At 42.0% G+C, this 18,671-nt stretch overlaps 1 protein-coding gene across 1 annotated transcript in view; it reads right to left on the bottom strand.

Annotated features, from left to right (window-relative positions):
• CHP1 (calcineurin like EF-hand protein 1) overlaps positions 1-18,671 on the bottom strand; it is a 48,592-nt gene that overhangs the window by 20,171 nt on the left and 9,750 nt on the right. Inside the window, exons 2-3 of the mRNA XM_006093037.3 lie at positions 12,925-12,997; positions 3,920-4,000 (exon numbers count right to left, since the gene is read on the bottom strand). Coding sequence (XP_006093099.1) covers positions 3,920-4,000; positions 12,925-12,997 — 154 coding nt within the window. The remainder of the gene's footprint in view (positions 1-3,919; positions 4,001-12,924; positions 12,998-18,671) is intronic.

Genomic DNA, 18,671 nt, shown 5'->3' with positions numbered 1-18,671 from the left:
GATAGAGTGTCGGCTCATAGACTGAAGGTAATTGGGTTCGATTCTGGTCAAGAGTACCTACCTTGGTTGCAGGCTCGATCCCTGGCCCTGATTGGGGGGGCATGCAGGAGGCAACCAATCGATGTGTCTCTCTTACATCAATGTTTCTCTCTGTCTTCTCCCCATCCCTTACACTCTCTCTAAAAATCAATGGAAAAATATCCTCAGGTGAGGATAACAACAATAAAAAATTGACTATATACCAATGTTCCACTTTCAAATAGAAACACTGATCTGCTGCCTCCTGTATGGCCCCCTCTGGGGATGAAACCCACAACCCTGGTATGTACCCTAACTGGGAATCAAACTAGTGACCTCCCGGTGCATGCATTGGATGACATTCAACCAACTGAGCCACACCAATGGGGCAAATCTCATTCTTTAAATATGCTTTTTTAATTGATTTTACTTGAGAGAGGAAAGAAGAAGGAGAAACATCCATCGAATGACTCCCATACATACCCTTGACCAGAGATTGAACCTGCAACCCAGACATGTGCCCTGACCAATTGACCTGGCGACTTTTCAGTGCACGGGATGACGCCCAACCAACAGAGCCACACCAGCCAGAGCTCAAATCACATTGTTTAAAAAAAAGATTCCAGCCCTGGCTAGTGTGGCTCAGTTGGTTGGAGCATCATCCTGTATACTGAAAGATTGTGGATTCGATTCCCAGTCAGGGCACATACCTGGGTTGCATGTTCGATCCCCGGGCACGTAATAGGAGGCAACCGATTGATGTCTCTTTTGCATCAATGTTTCTCTCTCTCTCCCATACTTTCCCCTCTCTCTAAAAATCAATAAAACATGTCCTCAAGTGAGAATTAAAAAAAAAATCCACTTGCATAAGACTAGACAAAAAACATACCTTGTAAGCTAGATATTTATATCTTACTAGAAAGAGCAAGAAGCAGAGGTGCAGCTTGCTAAGAGCCTAGCAGTGCATCCCAGTGTGGGCCTCAGCTTCCTCATGTACATCTGCCTATTGTCCTTAGCAGCAGATCCCTGGGTAGGATGGTGGACGATACTGCAGTCACAACAAAGGTGGTTTGGCCTTACAAAACACTTTCCACAAGCTACTTCTTCAAATAATCAAGGGTGACTGAGGAACTTTGAAAAAAAGTTGGCAAAATGACTCTATAGGGTTTACTTTTCTTTGCAAAAGATCTGAAACATAGCTGTGAAAGGTCTCTCTGGAGAAGTTCAATGTTCTGCAAGAGCTAAAAGAAGAAGTAGAAAAACCACACCTAAAACAAACAGGGCAGTTCAGGGAGAGAAATGGGGGAAAATGAGGAAGGGTAGCACATTACTCATGGTCAACATGAATCTGAAAGAGCAGGTCTCAGTCTTCATATTCCTGCCTTCATATAAATTGGCTGCTGGTGTTCCTCTGACTATCACTCAGATTTACTGAGTATCCAAATTCTCAACCTGCAAATTCCTTTGCTCTCAATTCAGAGTTCTAAAATTTCTCCAGGCATTTTATGTGATAGTGTCCTCACTGATACTTAGTCTCATTATTAAGAACTCGCAAGCACATAACTTCTTAAAGTCCTTTGGGTCATACAGACAAGCCACAAGGAACCAGGAAGAGATTGTTAGCGATTACTTAAAACAAGATTATATGACTAACTCTATTCATGAAAAGGTACCCAATCAAATCAATAAATATTGACTCAGTACTTTGAAGGCAGTGTATTAGGTAGTGAAGCATATCAACAGCCTAGTTTTATATTAGACAAACTTTATATTTGAGAAAGTAAGTGCGTATGACGTGGAGACAACTGTATTCTTAGTCAATGTTGTAAAAAAAATACTAACAAAACAAAATAAAACCCACAAAAAGAAACAAAGGCTGTGCAAATATTCCAAATTAAAGAAGGCTAAAGATACATGACAACTGACCCAGACTGCATTCTGTTATTAAAGGGGGCAAAAGTGCTATAAAGGAGATTATTGGATGAACTGATAAAATTGGAATATAAATAATATATTAAAACTAGAGGCCCGGTGTACGAAATTCATGCACGGGAGGTGGGTCCCCTCAGCCTGGCCTGCACCGTCTCGCAATCCAGGACCCCTTGGGGGATGTCCAACTGCCGGTTTAGGCCCGAACCCACAGTGGGATTGGGCCTAAACCGGCAGTTGGACATCCCTCTCACAATCCAGGACTGCTGGCTCCAAAGCACTCACCTGCTTGCCTGCCTGATTGCCCTAACCACTTGCCTGCCTGCCTGATCGCCCCTAACCACTCTGCCTGACTGATCACCCCTAACCACTTTGTCTGCCTGCCTGCCTGATTGCCCCTAACTGCTTCTGCCTTGGCCCCTACCCTGGTGGCTTCATCCAGAATGACGTCTGGAAGGTTGTTTGGCTGTCTGGTCTACTTAGCATATTACACTTTTATTATTATAGATAATGGGAGGAATGAGTAATGGTAATAAGATGAATAAGTTCTGGGTTGTAATGTACAGTATGGTGACTATAGTTAACAATACTATACTATATATTTTATATTGTGTGTGTTTTTTTAAAATATATTTTTATTGATTTTAGAGAGGAAGGGAGAGGGAGAGAGAGATAGAAACATTAATGATGAGAGAGAATCATTGACTGGCTGCCTCCTGCACGTACCCCACTGGGGATCAAGCCAACAACCCGGGCATGTTCCCTGACTGGGAATCGAACCATGACCTCCTGGTTCATAGGTCAACGCTCAACCACTGAACCAGGCTGGCCGGACTATACTATATATTTGAAAGTTGCTAAGAGAGTATATTATAAAAGTTCTTACCACATACAAAAAAGTTAACTATGTGAGGTGATGAATATGTTAACTAATGTCATTGTGGTAATCATTTTGCAATAAAATCTATAAAATCACTGTTGTATATCTTAAACTTACACAATGTTATATGTCAATCATATCTTCAATAAAGCTGGAAAACAAAGAATAAATTACCTAATATTTTATATGGTTATAGCATTTGGTAGGTGCTGTAAGTGTAAATTACACACTGAATTTCAAAAACGTATTTTAAAAAAGACTGTTAAGATATATTAATAATTTTAAAATACTAATTACATATTGAATGATACTCTGAATATATAAGATTAAATAAAATATATATTGCTGAAGTTCATTTAACTTGTTAATTTTTACTTTTAAATGTGGCTACTAGAAAATGCATAAGTATGTCTGTGTCTTGATTATATTTTTATTGGTTTGGACTGAAAGACAGAAAGTACATGCAAATGAAGCAACATGTTAACAACAATATAATAATAGATGTGTCTGGGTAAAAGATATACAGGTGTGCTTTGCACTATTTTCAATTTTTGCAACTTTTCTGTATATTGAAATAATTTCCAAATAAAGTTTTTAAAGAGTTTAGTTTTATATCAAAGATAAACAGGGATTAGCCCTGGCAGGGTGGCTCAGTTGGTTGGAGTGTTGTCCTGTATACTAAAAAGGTTGGAGGTTTGATTCCAAGTCAGAGCACATACATAGGTTTCTGGTTTGATCCTTGGTTATGGCATGTATGGGAGGCAACTGGTCAATGTTTCTCTCATATCGATGTTTCTCTCTCTTCCCTTTCATCTCTCTCTAAAAATCAATTAAAAAAATCCTCAGGTGAGGATTTAAAAAAATAATAAAAAAAATAGATAAACAGGGATTAAAAACAGAATTTTAAAGATGGGCTTATATACCTGTTTAAAGTTTAAAAAGGGAGGAGGGTAGAAGAAAAGGCATATTTTAGATATGACCACGTTAGGGATGTTTAATATAATCAGGAGGATTGTGGTCTGAGATGACCCAACCAACATCATTATTCCAGATCAACCTCAGAAAGGAAGCCAAATAACTGCAGGAACTCACCCCTCTGGAAAGAAGGCATTGATGATCCGGTCCCCCAATGGGTTGATGGCAAGTTCTGGAATCCGTTGGAAATCTTCCCGGCTGCCAAGAGAATCACCTTGAGTTAGAGACCATTGGCCCTTAGCATGAACTCCTAGCAAGGATATTACCTTCTGGAATTTACTTCTGTGGCAAATTATACTAAATAACTGCAAAGAATAGCACTTTAATAGCTGCCAAGTGTTTCTTGCACCAAGTTAGGAGTGGAAGAAGCCAGATTTAACTTTGCCACATTCCAGTGAATTCAGCACACAGGTTACGTCAATAAACCACCAACGAGCAAATACTCAGTTGTCCCTGTAAATGATTCCTTGAACATTACCATTTTGTACTTAGTTATTAAGTTTGGAGAATGAACAGGAAGATCTACAGCACTATGACATACAAATAACTCTTAGGCAATCCTTAAATCCAAGGAAAGAATAAAATGTAACAAACTAACTGATTTCCAGACTTCCTTGCTCTGAGTCTGTTTTTTTCTCCATTATCTTCTACAGACTAGAGTTAGAGGACTATTTAACCTTCAAACATGGCAAGAGTAGTTATCTACTCACAACTTGGAAGTTATGTTGGTGTATTATTAGTTACCTCTCACTGTATACACATTATGTGCCACTCTGTTTATATACATTATCTCATTTCTTAATGCTAACATTTTACCTATATCCTTCTAGAACTGAGGAAGTTGAGTCAGTGAGATAAAGTAACTTGCCCCATGCTACAAAGCCACTAAGTAGCAGAACCGTGATTTAAATCTAAGTCTGTAAGTTAAAGCACGTCTTTTTCTAAAAGCACATTTATTTCCAATATTAAACTTTAAAAAAAAATCTTTATTGATTTCAGAGAGGAAGGGAGAAGGAAAGAGAGATAGAAACATCAATGATGAGGGCGAATCATTGATTGGCTGCCTCCTGCACTCCTCCTACTGAGGATTGAGCCCGCAACCCAGGCACGTACCCTTGACTGGAATCAAACCTGGGACCCTTCAGTCCGCAGACTGATGCTCTATCCACTAAGCCAAACCAGTCAAGGCTCCAATATTAAACTTTTTGAAAGAAAGGTGTTCTCCCAAAAAATGTTCAATAAGTATTTCAAAAAGAAAACTTGATTGATTTTCTGTGCCAATATAAAGCTGTCTACAACATAACTGGGCTATACTTTTCAAAAATACCAACGTCATAAAGGACAGGGAAAGGCATGATTGTTTCAGATCCAAGGAGACTAATGAGCCATGTAACTAAACTCAATGCATGATCCTAGACTAGAAGAAAAATTGCTATGAAGGACATTATGGAACCAATAGGTAAAAATGAAATATGACCATACAGAATATAAAATATTATAAAATGGTACTGCATCAAAATGCTAAATTTCTTGATTTTGGTATGGGAAGGTCCTTGTTATAGGAAATACACACTGAATTATGTGGCAAAATGTTAACTGGTAAATCTGGGTCATAAGTATATGAAGAAATATAAACTCAACAAATCTGATTCCTTGCCTTTAAGATGTTTACTAACAGAAGAGATAAAAGTTACTCTTTCACCCTCTTTGTACTAAATGCTAGTGTTTCTGTTTACCCGGGAGCCTTTAATACTGTTCCTCTTGTGGTTTAACATTTACAGTGCTTAATTCAACAAACTCATCTCCAGCACATCTGATGGTGACAAAGGTAGAAATAGGAGACTGAGCACAAAGCTCTGGAACAATAATCTGGATTCTAATCTTCCTTGACCTCTTAGGATAATATTTTTTATAGCAATGAATGAACCAGAAGTCATTCATAATATAACCTGGTACTTAAGATAGACCTACAGGGTATTGTGCTGAATAAAATAAGTCCGACAGAGAAAGACAAATGCCATAAGACTTTACTTATACGTGGAATCTAAAAAACAAACAAGCAGAACAGAAATAGATCCATAGATACAGAAATCATTTTGACATATAAATTAAGAAGTACAAATTGATAGTTACAGAATAGTCATGGGTTATAAACTATATCATAGGGAATAGAGTCAATAATATTGTGATAACTGTATATGGCATCAGATGAATATTAGATTTATTGGGATAATCACTTTGTAAGTTATATAAATGTCTAATCACTGGGTTGTACATCTGAAACTAATATAATATTGTATATCAACTATAACTGAAAATTAAAAAATTATCTTAAAAAACATACACTGGCCGAAATCGGTTTGGCTCAGTGGATAGAGCGTCGGCCTGCGGACTGAAGGGTCCCAGGTTCGATTCCGGTCAGGGGCATGTACCTGGGTTGCAGGCACATCACCAGTAGATGTGCAGGAGGCAGCTGATCGATGTTTCTCTCTCATCGATGTTTCTGACTATCTCTCTCCCTTCCTCTCTGTGGAAAATCAATAAAATATATTAAAAAAAAACAAAAAACAAAAAAAAAACATACACTGATACCATCTCAATTCAAATTGAAAAAACATGTTTTGAAAAAGCTAAATAAAATTTTATTTATTTATTTTTTTAAAAAAATATATTTTATTGATTTTTTACAGAGAGGAAGGGAGAGAGATAGAGAGTTAGAAACATCGATCAGCTGCCTCCTGCACATCTCCCACTGGGGATGTGCCCGTAACCCAGGCACACGCCCTTCACCGGAATCGAACCTGGGACCCTTGAGTCCGCAGGCCGACGCTTTATCCACTGAGCCAAACCGGTTTCGGCTAAAATTTTAAACTGTAATAAAAATTAAAATTAAAATTTAAAAAATGGGCAAAGGACTTGAATAGGTATTTCTCCAAATAAAATATACAAACAGAGCACTGCTATGGAAAGAAACTGAAAGATCTACCTGAGCAAAACCTCAACCAAGTGTGGGAGGTTGGCCACCCAGAAAGACAATCCTTTTATTTGGGGAAGGGGGTTGCAAATCTGTCCCCTTGCTCTCTGACCACATATCCTAGAGTGAGGCCTATCAACTTAATGGTCCTTCTCAGAGTACAGAAGGGAAAGACCTGTAGAAAAACAAACCACAAACAAACCCATAACAGTTTTCTACAGTAATCCAGCCAGGCCTTTTCATAAATCTGAATGGACAACCAAGGCTCACCAGAAATCTTAGGAAAATTAATAGCACAAAAGAGTAGAATTAAGATGAATAAGATAATAATTCAGGGGATGAAAGAATTATTAGAATGAAAGATTCTAATAAGTAACCCAATAGACATTTGATAAGTTTTGCAATGGTAAAACAGAAATAGGCTATTGTGAGAGAGCAGAGGGCAGAGAACAAAAAAGATTCTTAGAAATTAAAAATATGATTGTGGACTATAAAAGTTCATAAAAGGACTGAAAAATAAATTCAAGGATATCTTTCAGGAAGCAAAGGAAAAAGTCAAACAACCAGAAAACTGAGTCATGGTAGTCCAATAAAGAGAAATGCCATAAAGATTAATTTAATAATTAAAAAAAGGAGAGAAATGGAAATACTCAAAGACACAATAGAGGAAAACTTCCCAGAAAAGACAAAAACTTCTCAGAAAAGGACATGCTTTTAGATTGTGAAGGTTTTCCTAATACTGAGCAATGAATAACAGAAAATAACCCATAAAAGGTTTAGAACATCAACAGGAGATATATGAAGCTTTGAGAGAAGAAAATAAAGATATGTACCAAAAGAATGAGAATTAGTTTGGCATTAGTTTGGCATCATGGTTCTCATCTGTGATACCAGAATAAGTGCTTGTCCAGAATGTTGAAATCTGTCCTCTGGATAAAGTCAAACAAGAAAATGAACCTCAAAAAGTCCTAGTGTGTAAGCAGATAAATGGCTATCATTTAGGACACTATCTCCTAAAATTTACAGGTTATCGTTAAGCAATATGTAACAACACAGCCAACTAGCAATTCCCAGTAATAACTTCATTGCAGAGTTTAGCTGGTCTATATTGAAGCCCCTATTGTCAACTTAACCTATAGGCTTTAATATCCAGGAACATTTTTCATCAAGGTATTATTTTAGAAAAAGTATTACCTGACAAAGACCCAATATTAAAATTGTTCAAAGTAGAGGATATCTTAAAAGTAAACTTTTATTCAAGTGTAACATATATATTGAAAAGAGCACAAATCATAAGCATTCAACATGATGAATTTTCATGGTGAAGATTGTAACCGGCACCCAAGTCAAGAAACATTGATATTACCAATACTCAGATGCTCCCTTTGTCTCTACCTGTTCCCCTCCCCAAAGGGTAATCATTATTTTGACTTATAAGATCAGCACAGAGGGTATTTAAACAAAGAAACCATCTTTTTAAAAACAAAAAAACAATTTTTATTGATTTTAGAGAGGAAGGGAGAGATAGAAACATCAATGATGAGAGAATCACTGATCAGCTGCCTCCTGCACACCCCCTACCAGGGACTAAGCCCACAACTCAGGCATGTGCCCTTGACCGGAATTGAACCCAGGACCCTTCAGTCCACAGGCTGACACGCTATCCACTGAGCCAAACCGGCTATGACAAGAAAATATCTTTATATTCAGATATTGACTGAGCTCTCATCTTGATCTGCCCCACAAAAGACCAATTCAGGATCCCTTACCAGACTCCACTCCCTTTTCAGAAAGACCAATTTCAATAGCAGTGGTATATTTCACCCAATATAATGGCAGCTGAAGAAAGTAACATTTGTGAGGTTACAATGTATATTTATATCCCGTGATATACCAATAGGAGGTGCTTGGGCCAACACTCTAACCATTGAGCAACACTGTCCAGGGCAACTCAGAACTAATTTGAATCTATATCTTAGTGGTTAAACCTAAATTTATGAGGAAGATGTAATCCCAAGTGAATTATTCAAGTATTGGAGCTAAATGGAAAAAAGTAGAGATTTCCTGTCCGGTTTATTTTTCAAGTGCAAATTTACATAGTCTCTTCAACAAATGGTGCTGAGCCAGGTGGACATCCACCCACAAAAAAATAATGTTTCACTCTTATCTCACACCATATATACATTTTATATATATACATATATATCTCCTATCTAATAAAAGAGAAACATGCAAATTGACCATAACCCCAACACCCTTCCCATTGGCTAATCAGCAGGATATGCAAATTAACTGCCAACCAAGATGGCTGCCGGCCGCCAGGCAGCTGAGGCGAACAGGAGGCTTGCTTGCTCCAGTGATGGAGGAAGCCAAGGTTCCCGGCCTGTGGCAGCCCAGCTCTGAGTTCCGGATGCAACAAAGTTGCAATTATAGAACCTAAACAAGCTCCAGATAGCTGCTTTCAGCTGGCAGTGGGCTCAGAGCTTAGAGCGGCAGTGATGGCAACAGTGTTTCAATTATAGAACCTAAACAAAGCCCAGATATCTGCTTTCAGCAGCTGAGGCCTCAAGCTGGAGCCGGCTTCAGAGCTAAAGCCAGCTCTCAGCTCCAGTGACAGCCATAGAAAGTAAATAAATCCCAGAATAAAAAAAAAAAAAAAGAAAAAAAAAAAAGGAGAGGCTGGGAGCTTCAGTCACCCGCCAGCCTGAAAACAGCCCTCAGCCCCTCACCCAGACTGGCCAGGCACCCCAGTGGGAACCCCCACCCTGAAGGGGGTGCGGGCAGCCTAAAAACAGCCATCAGCCCATCATCCAGGCTGGCCAGGCACCCAAGCAGGACCGCCACCCTGATCCGGGACACCCTTCAGGGCAAACCAGCCGGCCCCCACCCGTGCACCAGGCCTCTATACTATACTACAGGCAGGGCGGGACAGCACGAGCTGCCACCCGGGCCCCATGTTCAGCCCTGGGCAGCGGGGCATAAGCCCCGCCCCCAGCTGGGACCCCTGTGTGCCGCCTGAGCCCCACACTGCTAAGCCCTGCCCCCAGCCGGGACTCTATGACTATTGGAGAGCAGGAAAGTGCCGCTGGGCCCTGGGTCGCTGTGGTGATCTGGCCATCGGTAAGTAGAAAAGTACGGCCTATAGGCAGCCCCCAGCTGCGCCTGATCCGGGAGCAGGAAAGCAAGCCCGGCCTGCGGGCAGCCCCCAGCTGCGCCTTCTCCCCGGTCGCCATGAGGATCTGGGAGCAGGAAAGCAAGCCTGGCCTTCGGGCAGCCCCAAACTTTGCCTGCTCCCCAGTTGCCATGGTGATCTGGGAGCAGGAAAGCAAGCCTGGCCTGAGGGCAGCCCCAAGCTGGGCCTGATCCAGGAGCAGGAAAGCCCGGCCTGTGGGCAGCCCCCAGCTGGGCCTGCTCCCCCGTCACCATGGCGATCCTGGAGCAGGAAAGCCCGGCTTGCAAGCAGCACCCCCATCCTGGCCATAGCTCAAGGGAGAGTACAACATGCAGTGGAGGCCAGGAGCCTGAGAGATCAACACAGAGGGGCTCCTATTCCAAGCCTCCATGGTGTGGCTGGGGGCAGGCCCCCAGCAGGCAGGCAGGCAGACAGACACACACACACACACACACACACACACACACACACATATATATATAAAATACATATTTTTTTGTATATATATATATATATATATATATATAAAATAAGTCAAAATGAATCAGAGTTAAATATAAGAGCTGAAACTACAAAACTCTTAGGAGACAACAGAGGGATAAATCTTCATGACCTTGGATATTGCAATGGTTTCTTAGATATGACACCAAAAGCACATGCACCAAAAGAAAAATCAGATAAACTGGACTCATCAAAATTTAAAACTTTTGTGCTTCAAAGAGTGAAAAGATAATCCATATAGAGAAAATATTTGCAAATCACATATCTGAAAAGGTTCTAATATCTATAAAAAGAATTCCTGCAACTCAACAACAGAAAGATAAACAATTCAATTAAACAATAGGCAAAGGACATGATTGGAATTTCTCCAAAGAAGATATACAAATGATTAACCAGCACATTAAAAGATGCTCAACATCATTAGCCACCAGGGAAATACAAACCAAAACCACAATGATATACCACTCACACAATCGAATGACATAATAAGCATTGGTGAGGTTTGAACCCACATACATTGCTGGTCGAAATGTAAAATGGTACAGCTGCTTGGGAAACAGCTGGGTGGTTCCTCAGTAAATTAGGCATAAAATTACCATGATGCAAATTCTACTCCTACGGATATGCCCAAAAGAATTAAAACATATGCCCACACAAAAATGCTAGCCTAACGGTGTACACAACCCAAATGTCCAAGGTGTACACAACCCAAATGTCCACCAAGTGATGAATGATTAAACAAAATGTGATACATACATACAACAGAATATTATTCAGCCATAAAAAGGAATGAAGTACTGACACATGTTATAATATGAAAGAACTTTGAAAACATCATGCCACATACTGTATGATTCCATATCCTATATAATAAAAGCCTAATATGCTAAGTGTCCAACCATTCGTTCTACCAGTCACTACCATTCGTTCTACCAGTCACTATGATGTGCACTGACCACCAGGGAGCAAGACGCTCAGACCGGTGGGTTAGCTTGCTGCTGGGGTCCAGATATGCTCTGGAGCCCTCCCACAGTCCCTCCCTGGCCCCAATCATGCACCAGTGGGGTCCCTCGGCCTGGCCTGTGCCCTCTTGCAATCTGGGACCCCTCAGGGATCCTGAATCCATGCACCAGGCCTCTAGTATTATATAAAATGTCCAGAGAGAAGAAGAAAGTAGATTAGTGGTTGCCAGAGGAACGGGAAGTAGACTGCTTAATAGGTAAGGGGTTTCCATATGTGATGAAAATGTTCTAGAACTAGATAGTGGTTATGGTTACACAACATTGTGAACATACTTAATGCCACTGGATTGTACACTTTAGAATGGTAAATTTTATATGTATTTTGCCTCAATTAAGAAAAAGCACCTAGTGTGGTCTTTGCACATGGTAGGTATTCCATAGTCATTGATTTAATGACTGTGCAGCATGGTTTTGGTCAATCCCAGCTTCTAGTAAAGGCAGATTTTGCCTTGAACAAACATAGCCCTAGGAATATAGTTGCTCAGTCTTTGGACATATCCTCAGGCAGAAGAGCTATGAGGATATGTACAAAGACTTAGCAACTATATTCCTTCCCCTTTTATGCTATATCCCACATCCATACGAGAAGCCTCCCAAAGAAGTACTAAACTGCTTTCTGCCAGCCACCAGAAAGGCAAGCAGCTTCATTCTATACAGTCAATCAAAACAGGAACAACAGTAACAAAAGGTTTTACTGTACTGAGAGTTAGGTTGGGAGGTAGTGGTAAGGAGGTATTTTTTTCATTTGACTTTGATAAGACAATTACAAATATGAAATGATATAACATTACATTACTCTGAGATCATATACTTACTCTAGACCAGTGGCACTTTTGATATTTAGAGCAGAATAATTATTTGTTGTGGGAGGATGTCCTGTGCACTGAGGATGTTTAATAGCATTCCTGGCCTCTACCCACTAGACAAGAGCAGCATTTCTCAGTCATGACAATTAAAAATTTCTCCAGACATTTTGCCACCCAGGGGCAAAATAGCTCTTAGTTGAGAATCACTGCTCTGGACTAAAATATTGAACATCTTATGTAATATTAATAAACACAAAATGATGTACCCTAGGATTATGGGTTGTATTGGGAAATACAAAACAACCTGACCATCTTGGATTGCTACGGGTCAACCTCATAAAGCTAATATTTTTGGGAAAGGACTGTGGGAAAATTCAAGCAGAGAGCTGAAATTCTCAAATGTACATACATTCTTAGGACCAGAACAATGGCCACCCAAACTAAGGGGAGTTGGAGTAAACAGCAAGCACCTAGTGATAGATGTAATGCTGGTGTTCTGCTTATTTAACTCCCTTTTGGATCAATGATGCTCAAAGACAACTGAAGAAATGGTCCCTGCTCTGCATGCTAGATGCCTATCATGTTTGCCCTTGGGATAAAAGCATTTATTCAGACATTGCCAGAAAATAAAGAAAGGAACTGCCTACCTGAGAGTCCCATTCTCGCCTTTGTCCAGGCTGGTGAACCGGCTGTAGAGGCGGGTGATCTGACTGTGGGAAACTAAGGAACACAAAATTAGTCCCAGTTGGAGAAGTTGCCCTCCACTCAAACAGCATCCCTGTGGCCCTTTGGAAGCCAGCTGACCCTTTGATCTGAGCTCACCATTGAATGCTTCAAAGTGAGCAAAATGGGGAGATGTCTCAACTCTAACTCATCTCTAGAGTGTCAAAGGAGGAAATTTAACAGCTAAAAAAAATGAAAGGAATTAGTATGCAAACTAAATCAAGAGCAATCAAAATAGACTCGGGAATGAAGTCTATGCTTAATTAAAACTATGTGTTAAATGTCAGGTAGTTAAGACTTAACACAAAACCAATTTTAGTTGAAAAGGAAATTGTGAAATTTTCTTTCAGTCCCCTAACTTAGAGGCTATGAAAATGCATACTTTGATTAAAAACACATACTTATTCATCAGTTTGAGGTTTCAGGCTGGCACTGTTGGGTAGGGAACTTGTAGTGAATTTAAGACTGGGCACTTAAACTGATTTTATTTTTTGTTAATCCTCATCTGAGGATATTTTTCCCATTGATTTTTAGAGAGAGTGGAAGGGAGGGAGAGAGAAACATCGATGTGAGAGAGATTCATTGTCTAGTTGGTTGCCTCCCTCACTCAGATGAAGGCAGGCTTCTAACTTGCCCCAGACCAGGAATGGAACCCAAGACCCTTCAGCGCAAAGGCAGATGCTCTAACTGCTATAGGCAGTTAGCCATGAGCAGAGCAAGGACAAGGGGCCAGGTACAGAAGGTCACCAGGATGGAAAGTCCCAGGTGCCTAGCAATGGACAATCAAATGTAGGATAGGACCTTGTCCCCAGGGTGACTTTTTCTCCCCTAGCATATTGCTGGTCATGAGGTTTGGACCCCCTGACCTTTCCTCCCTAGAGATAACATCTAGGCTTCAGTTGTATTTCAGCTCCAGGCCCAGATAAGCAACAAAACTAGCCACAGCTGACCAAAGGAACAACAGCATTGAATAATTACCCCTGCCCTGGTGCCAGCCAATCAATCAGTGGAGACCACAAACCTGAAAGGACACACCTGGAAAACTGCTGAATACTTTGAGATTTCCTGTGACCTCCCCTAAAATCTCCGCCCTTAAAACCCTTAGGATGGAGGACCCAGTCCAGAGCACTCTTCCTCCAGGGAGCACACCCCTGCTTTTCCCTTCCCTTTCCCTTCCCCTTCCCCAGGCACTTTACCATTAGCTTCCTCACGCCCAAGTTCCAAGGACCCTTCCTTTACCTCTATAACTTGTTTTCTAAGCCTATTTCTTTAGGAATGACTTCTACCTCTGTAACTTACCAAATAAATGTTCTCTTACAGTTTGGGTCTTGGCTCTGAATTCTTTCCTAACCAGAACCCCAGTACCAAGGTTGCTGAACCCAGGTCCAGTCTAACCCCCACCAATCAGACACATGGTGCCATTCCTACCACCTAAAACATAACCAATAAGCAACATTGGCCAGGGCAAACAGATTTTACCTTTAAAATCTGGTTCACCCCTGCACCAAGCATTAGTGGCTTTACCATTTCCCTCAGTAAAAGAACACCAGAGCCTTGGATCAGCCTCTTTTCTGTGATTGCATGACCTCTACTGAGTTCCCAGTACAGGTGTTAGGGGCAGAAATAGAATATTGGGGACTAGCTATAGTTATAAGAAATATTGATCATGCTCTGTTAACCTTGACCTGGCCTAGTTGCTCAAACAAAAAGTCCCTCCCCAGCCTGAACAGCTAACTTCCCCATGCCTGTAATAATACCCATTTTGCATACCCATTCTTTTTTTTAAATATATTTTTATTAATTTCAGAGAAGGGAGAGGGAGAGAAACATCAATGATGAGAATTATCTATTGGCTGCCTCCTGCATGCCCCACACTGGGGATCGAGCCCACAACCCAAGCATGTGCCCTCACCAGGAATCGAACTATGACCTCCTGGTTCATAGGTCGATTCTCAACCACTGAGCCATGCTGACCAGGGTGCATACCCATTATTCCTTTTGACTACTTCCCCATGTAATCTTTGCCCTACCCAATATAAACAGCTGGCTTGGGGGCGGGGCGTGTCAGAGCAGATTTTTGTGGATGACTTACCTGCTGCTCTCCCATACTGCTGACATTATTGGAATAAATGCTCATATATGATACTAGAGTCCCAGTGCACGAATTCATGCATGGGTAGGGTCCCTCGGCCTGGCTGGCGATCGGGGCTGATTGGGGCCGGCCAGTCAGGAGTAGGGACCGCAGGAGGTTGGCTGGCCAGGGGGAGGGACTGAGGGAAGTTGGCCCTGCCAGAGGGGAGGGATCACAGGAGGCTGGCTGTGGGAGCACACTGACCACCAGGGGGCAGCTCCTGTGTTGAGCATCTGCCCCCTGGGGTCAGTGCATGTCATACCTACCGGCCAGTCATCTGGACGCTTAGGCTTTTAGATATAGACTAGAGGTACAGTGCACAAAAATGTGTGCACTCGGGCGGGTCCCTCAGCCCGGCCTGTGCCCTCTCGCAGTCTGGGACCCCTCGGGGGATGCCCACCTGCTGGCTTAGGCATGCTCCCCGGGGGATCAGGCCTAAACTGGCAATCAGACATCCCTCTGGCAGCCCGGGAGCCCTCGGGGGATGTCCACTTGCCAGCGGGGAGCAGGCCTAAGCTGCATCAGACATCCTTAGCGCTGCTGAGGCGGGAGAGGCTCCCGCCACCACCGCTGTGCTGGCAGCCGTCAGCCTGGCTTGTGGCTGAGCAGAGCTCCCCCTGTGGGAGCGCACTGACCACCAGGGGGCAGCTCCTGCATTGAGCGTCCGCCCCCTGGTGGTCGGTCAGTGTGTGTCATAGTGACCAGTCATTCCCAGTCATTCTGCTGTTAGGGTCAATTTGCATATTACCACTTTTAATATATAGGATAACCCTGTCTCTGTTTAATTGGCTCAAGCAGTGACAGCTAGCCCGGACCCACTGGTTGTCCAGTTTTAAAAGAATGGGCTCCAAGAAAACAAATTAGGCAATTTGTAAATCTGGCATGTTATCATCAGCTGACATTTACAAAGAACCTATTTTGCTCCTCATTTGGGAATAACCCAGGCATAAACTGACAAGTAAAATGAGGTAATAAAAAAAAATGATAAAAAGGAATTTCTGGGAAATAGTCTCCTGGCAGACTGGAGGTAGAAGGGAAAAAAGTTATCAAAAGAGAAAAGACGACAGCCAAAGAGGGTGTGGCAAGTGTGGACTTTGTCCCAGGCTCTTTTCCAGGTTTTAAAGGAGAGGCTGAAAGAGTTCTGATGTTGTCCTCCTCACCCCTGCTCTAGAAACAAAAATTTACTTGCAGTTTTAGGAACAATAGGACAAAAGTAAACAGGGGCACAGCAGGAGAAGCAGGAAGTGAGTGGTCCAAAGCTAGGCTGGGAGGACACACTAGGTGTAGCTGTGAATGCTTCAGCATCAGGTTTCATCCCCAAACTGGGCTCTGTTCTGTTCGCTAAGGAGAGCAGAGGAGGCGGAATTACCTACCCCCAGCCTGGGCAAAGCCAGTGGGATTTCAGGCACTGAGGAAGCATTGTGGACCTTTCTGCCAACCAGGCAGTTGTGAACAGCTCGGTGTAAACAGTACACTCCTGGGAGGAGCAGGTTGACAGAATGATTCCATTCATGGCACCAAAGCTTACCAGTGAGGGGTGCGTGAACAGGGCTGTGGAGTGAACTATGGTAGGCAGTTAGACAGACATGAGCAGAGCGAGGACATTGGGCTAGGTACAAAAGGTCATCAGAGTGGAAGGCTCTCGGTGCCTAGCAAAGGACAAAATATAGGGTGGGACCTTGCCACCAGGGTGACCTTTCCTCCCCTAGCATATCACTGGTCATGCAGTTTGGACCCCCTGACCTTTCCTCCCTAGAGATAACATCTAGGCTTTAGTTGCATTTCAGCTCTAGGGCCTAGAAGAGCAACCAAACCAGCCACAGCTGACCACAGGACCAACATCATTGAATAATTACCCCTGCCCTGGTGCCAGCCAATCAATCAGTGGAGACCACAAACCTGAAAGGACACACCTGGAAAACTGCTGAATATTCTATTGAGATCTTCTCCTGGGACCTCCCCTAACATTTTCACTCTTAAAACCCTTAGGACAGAGGCACAGAGGACCTAGCGCACTTTCCCTCCTGGGAACATGCGCAGCCTTTTCCCTTCCCCTTCTCTATCCCCCCAGGTGCATTACCATTACCTTCCTCACTCCCAAGTTCCAAGGGCCCTTCCTTTACCTCTATAACTTGTTTCCTAAGCCCATTTCTTCTAGGAATTACTTCTTCTACCGCTGTAATTTACCAAATAAATGTTCTCTTACAGTTTAGGTCTTGGCTCTGAATTATTTCCTAGCCAGAACCCAAGTACCGAGGTTGCTGAACCCAGGTCCAGTCTGACCCCTATGGGTCTAACACCCAGTGCTGTTCCAGCCGCCTACAACAGAATTAACGGAGTCCATGCAAGTGCTTGGCAAAGTGTCTGGCACATGGTAAGCTCTCCAAGTCATTATCATCATCCTTACATTATGAGCCTGAAGGTACAGTTTTACTGCTGCACTAGTTAATCTCCACCTTTCTCCTGACTCTGCCAGCCACAGCCATATTCTTCAGGAGGCTGAGGAGTTTACCTTAGCATTGGCCTCAGGCCTCAAGGGCTGCTCTAAAACTCAAGTTCCTTTTAGTTTAACAAAATTAGTTAATGAATGACTAACTTTCCCAAAAGATTTTTTGAGAAAGCCAAATTTGTTCACAATCTCAACAACACTGTTTTAATTTCTTCATATATCATCTAATATCAGTTACCTGTATACTTTACATAGTTCTGATAGCTTTTCATTTATTAATTCCTAATTTTTCTATACTGCTTTGGAGTCCTTTTCAATAATTGCATAATATTTAGTCCACTGGATCACTTTTTAGTAGAGTATTATATATTTCAGGTTAATTTTCTTTAACAAGGAAAACATTCAAATTGAAAAGTCTCCATAGCTACTTAGTTCCCCAGTCTTCCTTGCCAGAGGCAAACACTATTACCGGTTACTTGTGAATCCTTCTACAAATTCCGCATGTGTATATACAAGCAATTATAATGATTTGTACAATTTTTAAATGGGAAGCAATATTATCATCTAATCCAACCCTTTCAACTAATAAATGAACCATCAGTTATCCTTCTAATACAGATCACTATCTGAAAGAACTGGGCACTTGCCCTGGCCGGCATGCTCAATGGTTAGAGCATAGGCCTGTGCACCAAAGGTCTCAGGTTTGATTGCTGGTCAACGGCAGGGTTGCAGGTTCAATCCTGCCCGCCCCCGTTCCTTCCCCATTGGGTGCATGTGGGAGACAACCAAGAGATGTCTCTCTCACATCGATGACTCTCTCTCCCTCCCTCCCATTCTATCTAAAATTAATTAAAAATATTCTTGGGTGAGAACTGACAACAACAAAAAAGAACTGGCACTGAAACCTCATAGTATGGTTTTAAAAATGCCCTTAAGTAAGTACCACTATGGCACTTACACCCATATTTCAGACTAAAAGATCAGTTTATGGCTGCTAGAATTCATAATTTACCAATATGTTAAAAACAAACATGTAAATAAGTAGCCAGAATCCCACAAAACTGCTATCTTCCAGGACAAACTGGGCTATA

The sequence above is a fragment of the Myotis lucifugus genome, unplaced genomic scaffold (assembly GCF_000147115.1).
Source record: "Myotis lucifugus unplaced genomic scaffold, Myoluc2.0 scaffold_109, whole genome shotgun sequence".
Classification (NCBI taxonomy): Eukaryota; Metazoa; Chordata; class Mammalia; order Chiroptera; family Vespertilionidae; genus Myotis; species Myotis lucifugus.
The sequence above is the reverse complement of the archived record's forward strand: the minus strand, read 5'-3'. Positions and strand labels throughout refer to the sequence as shown.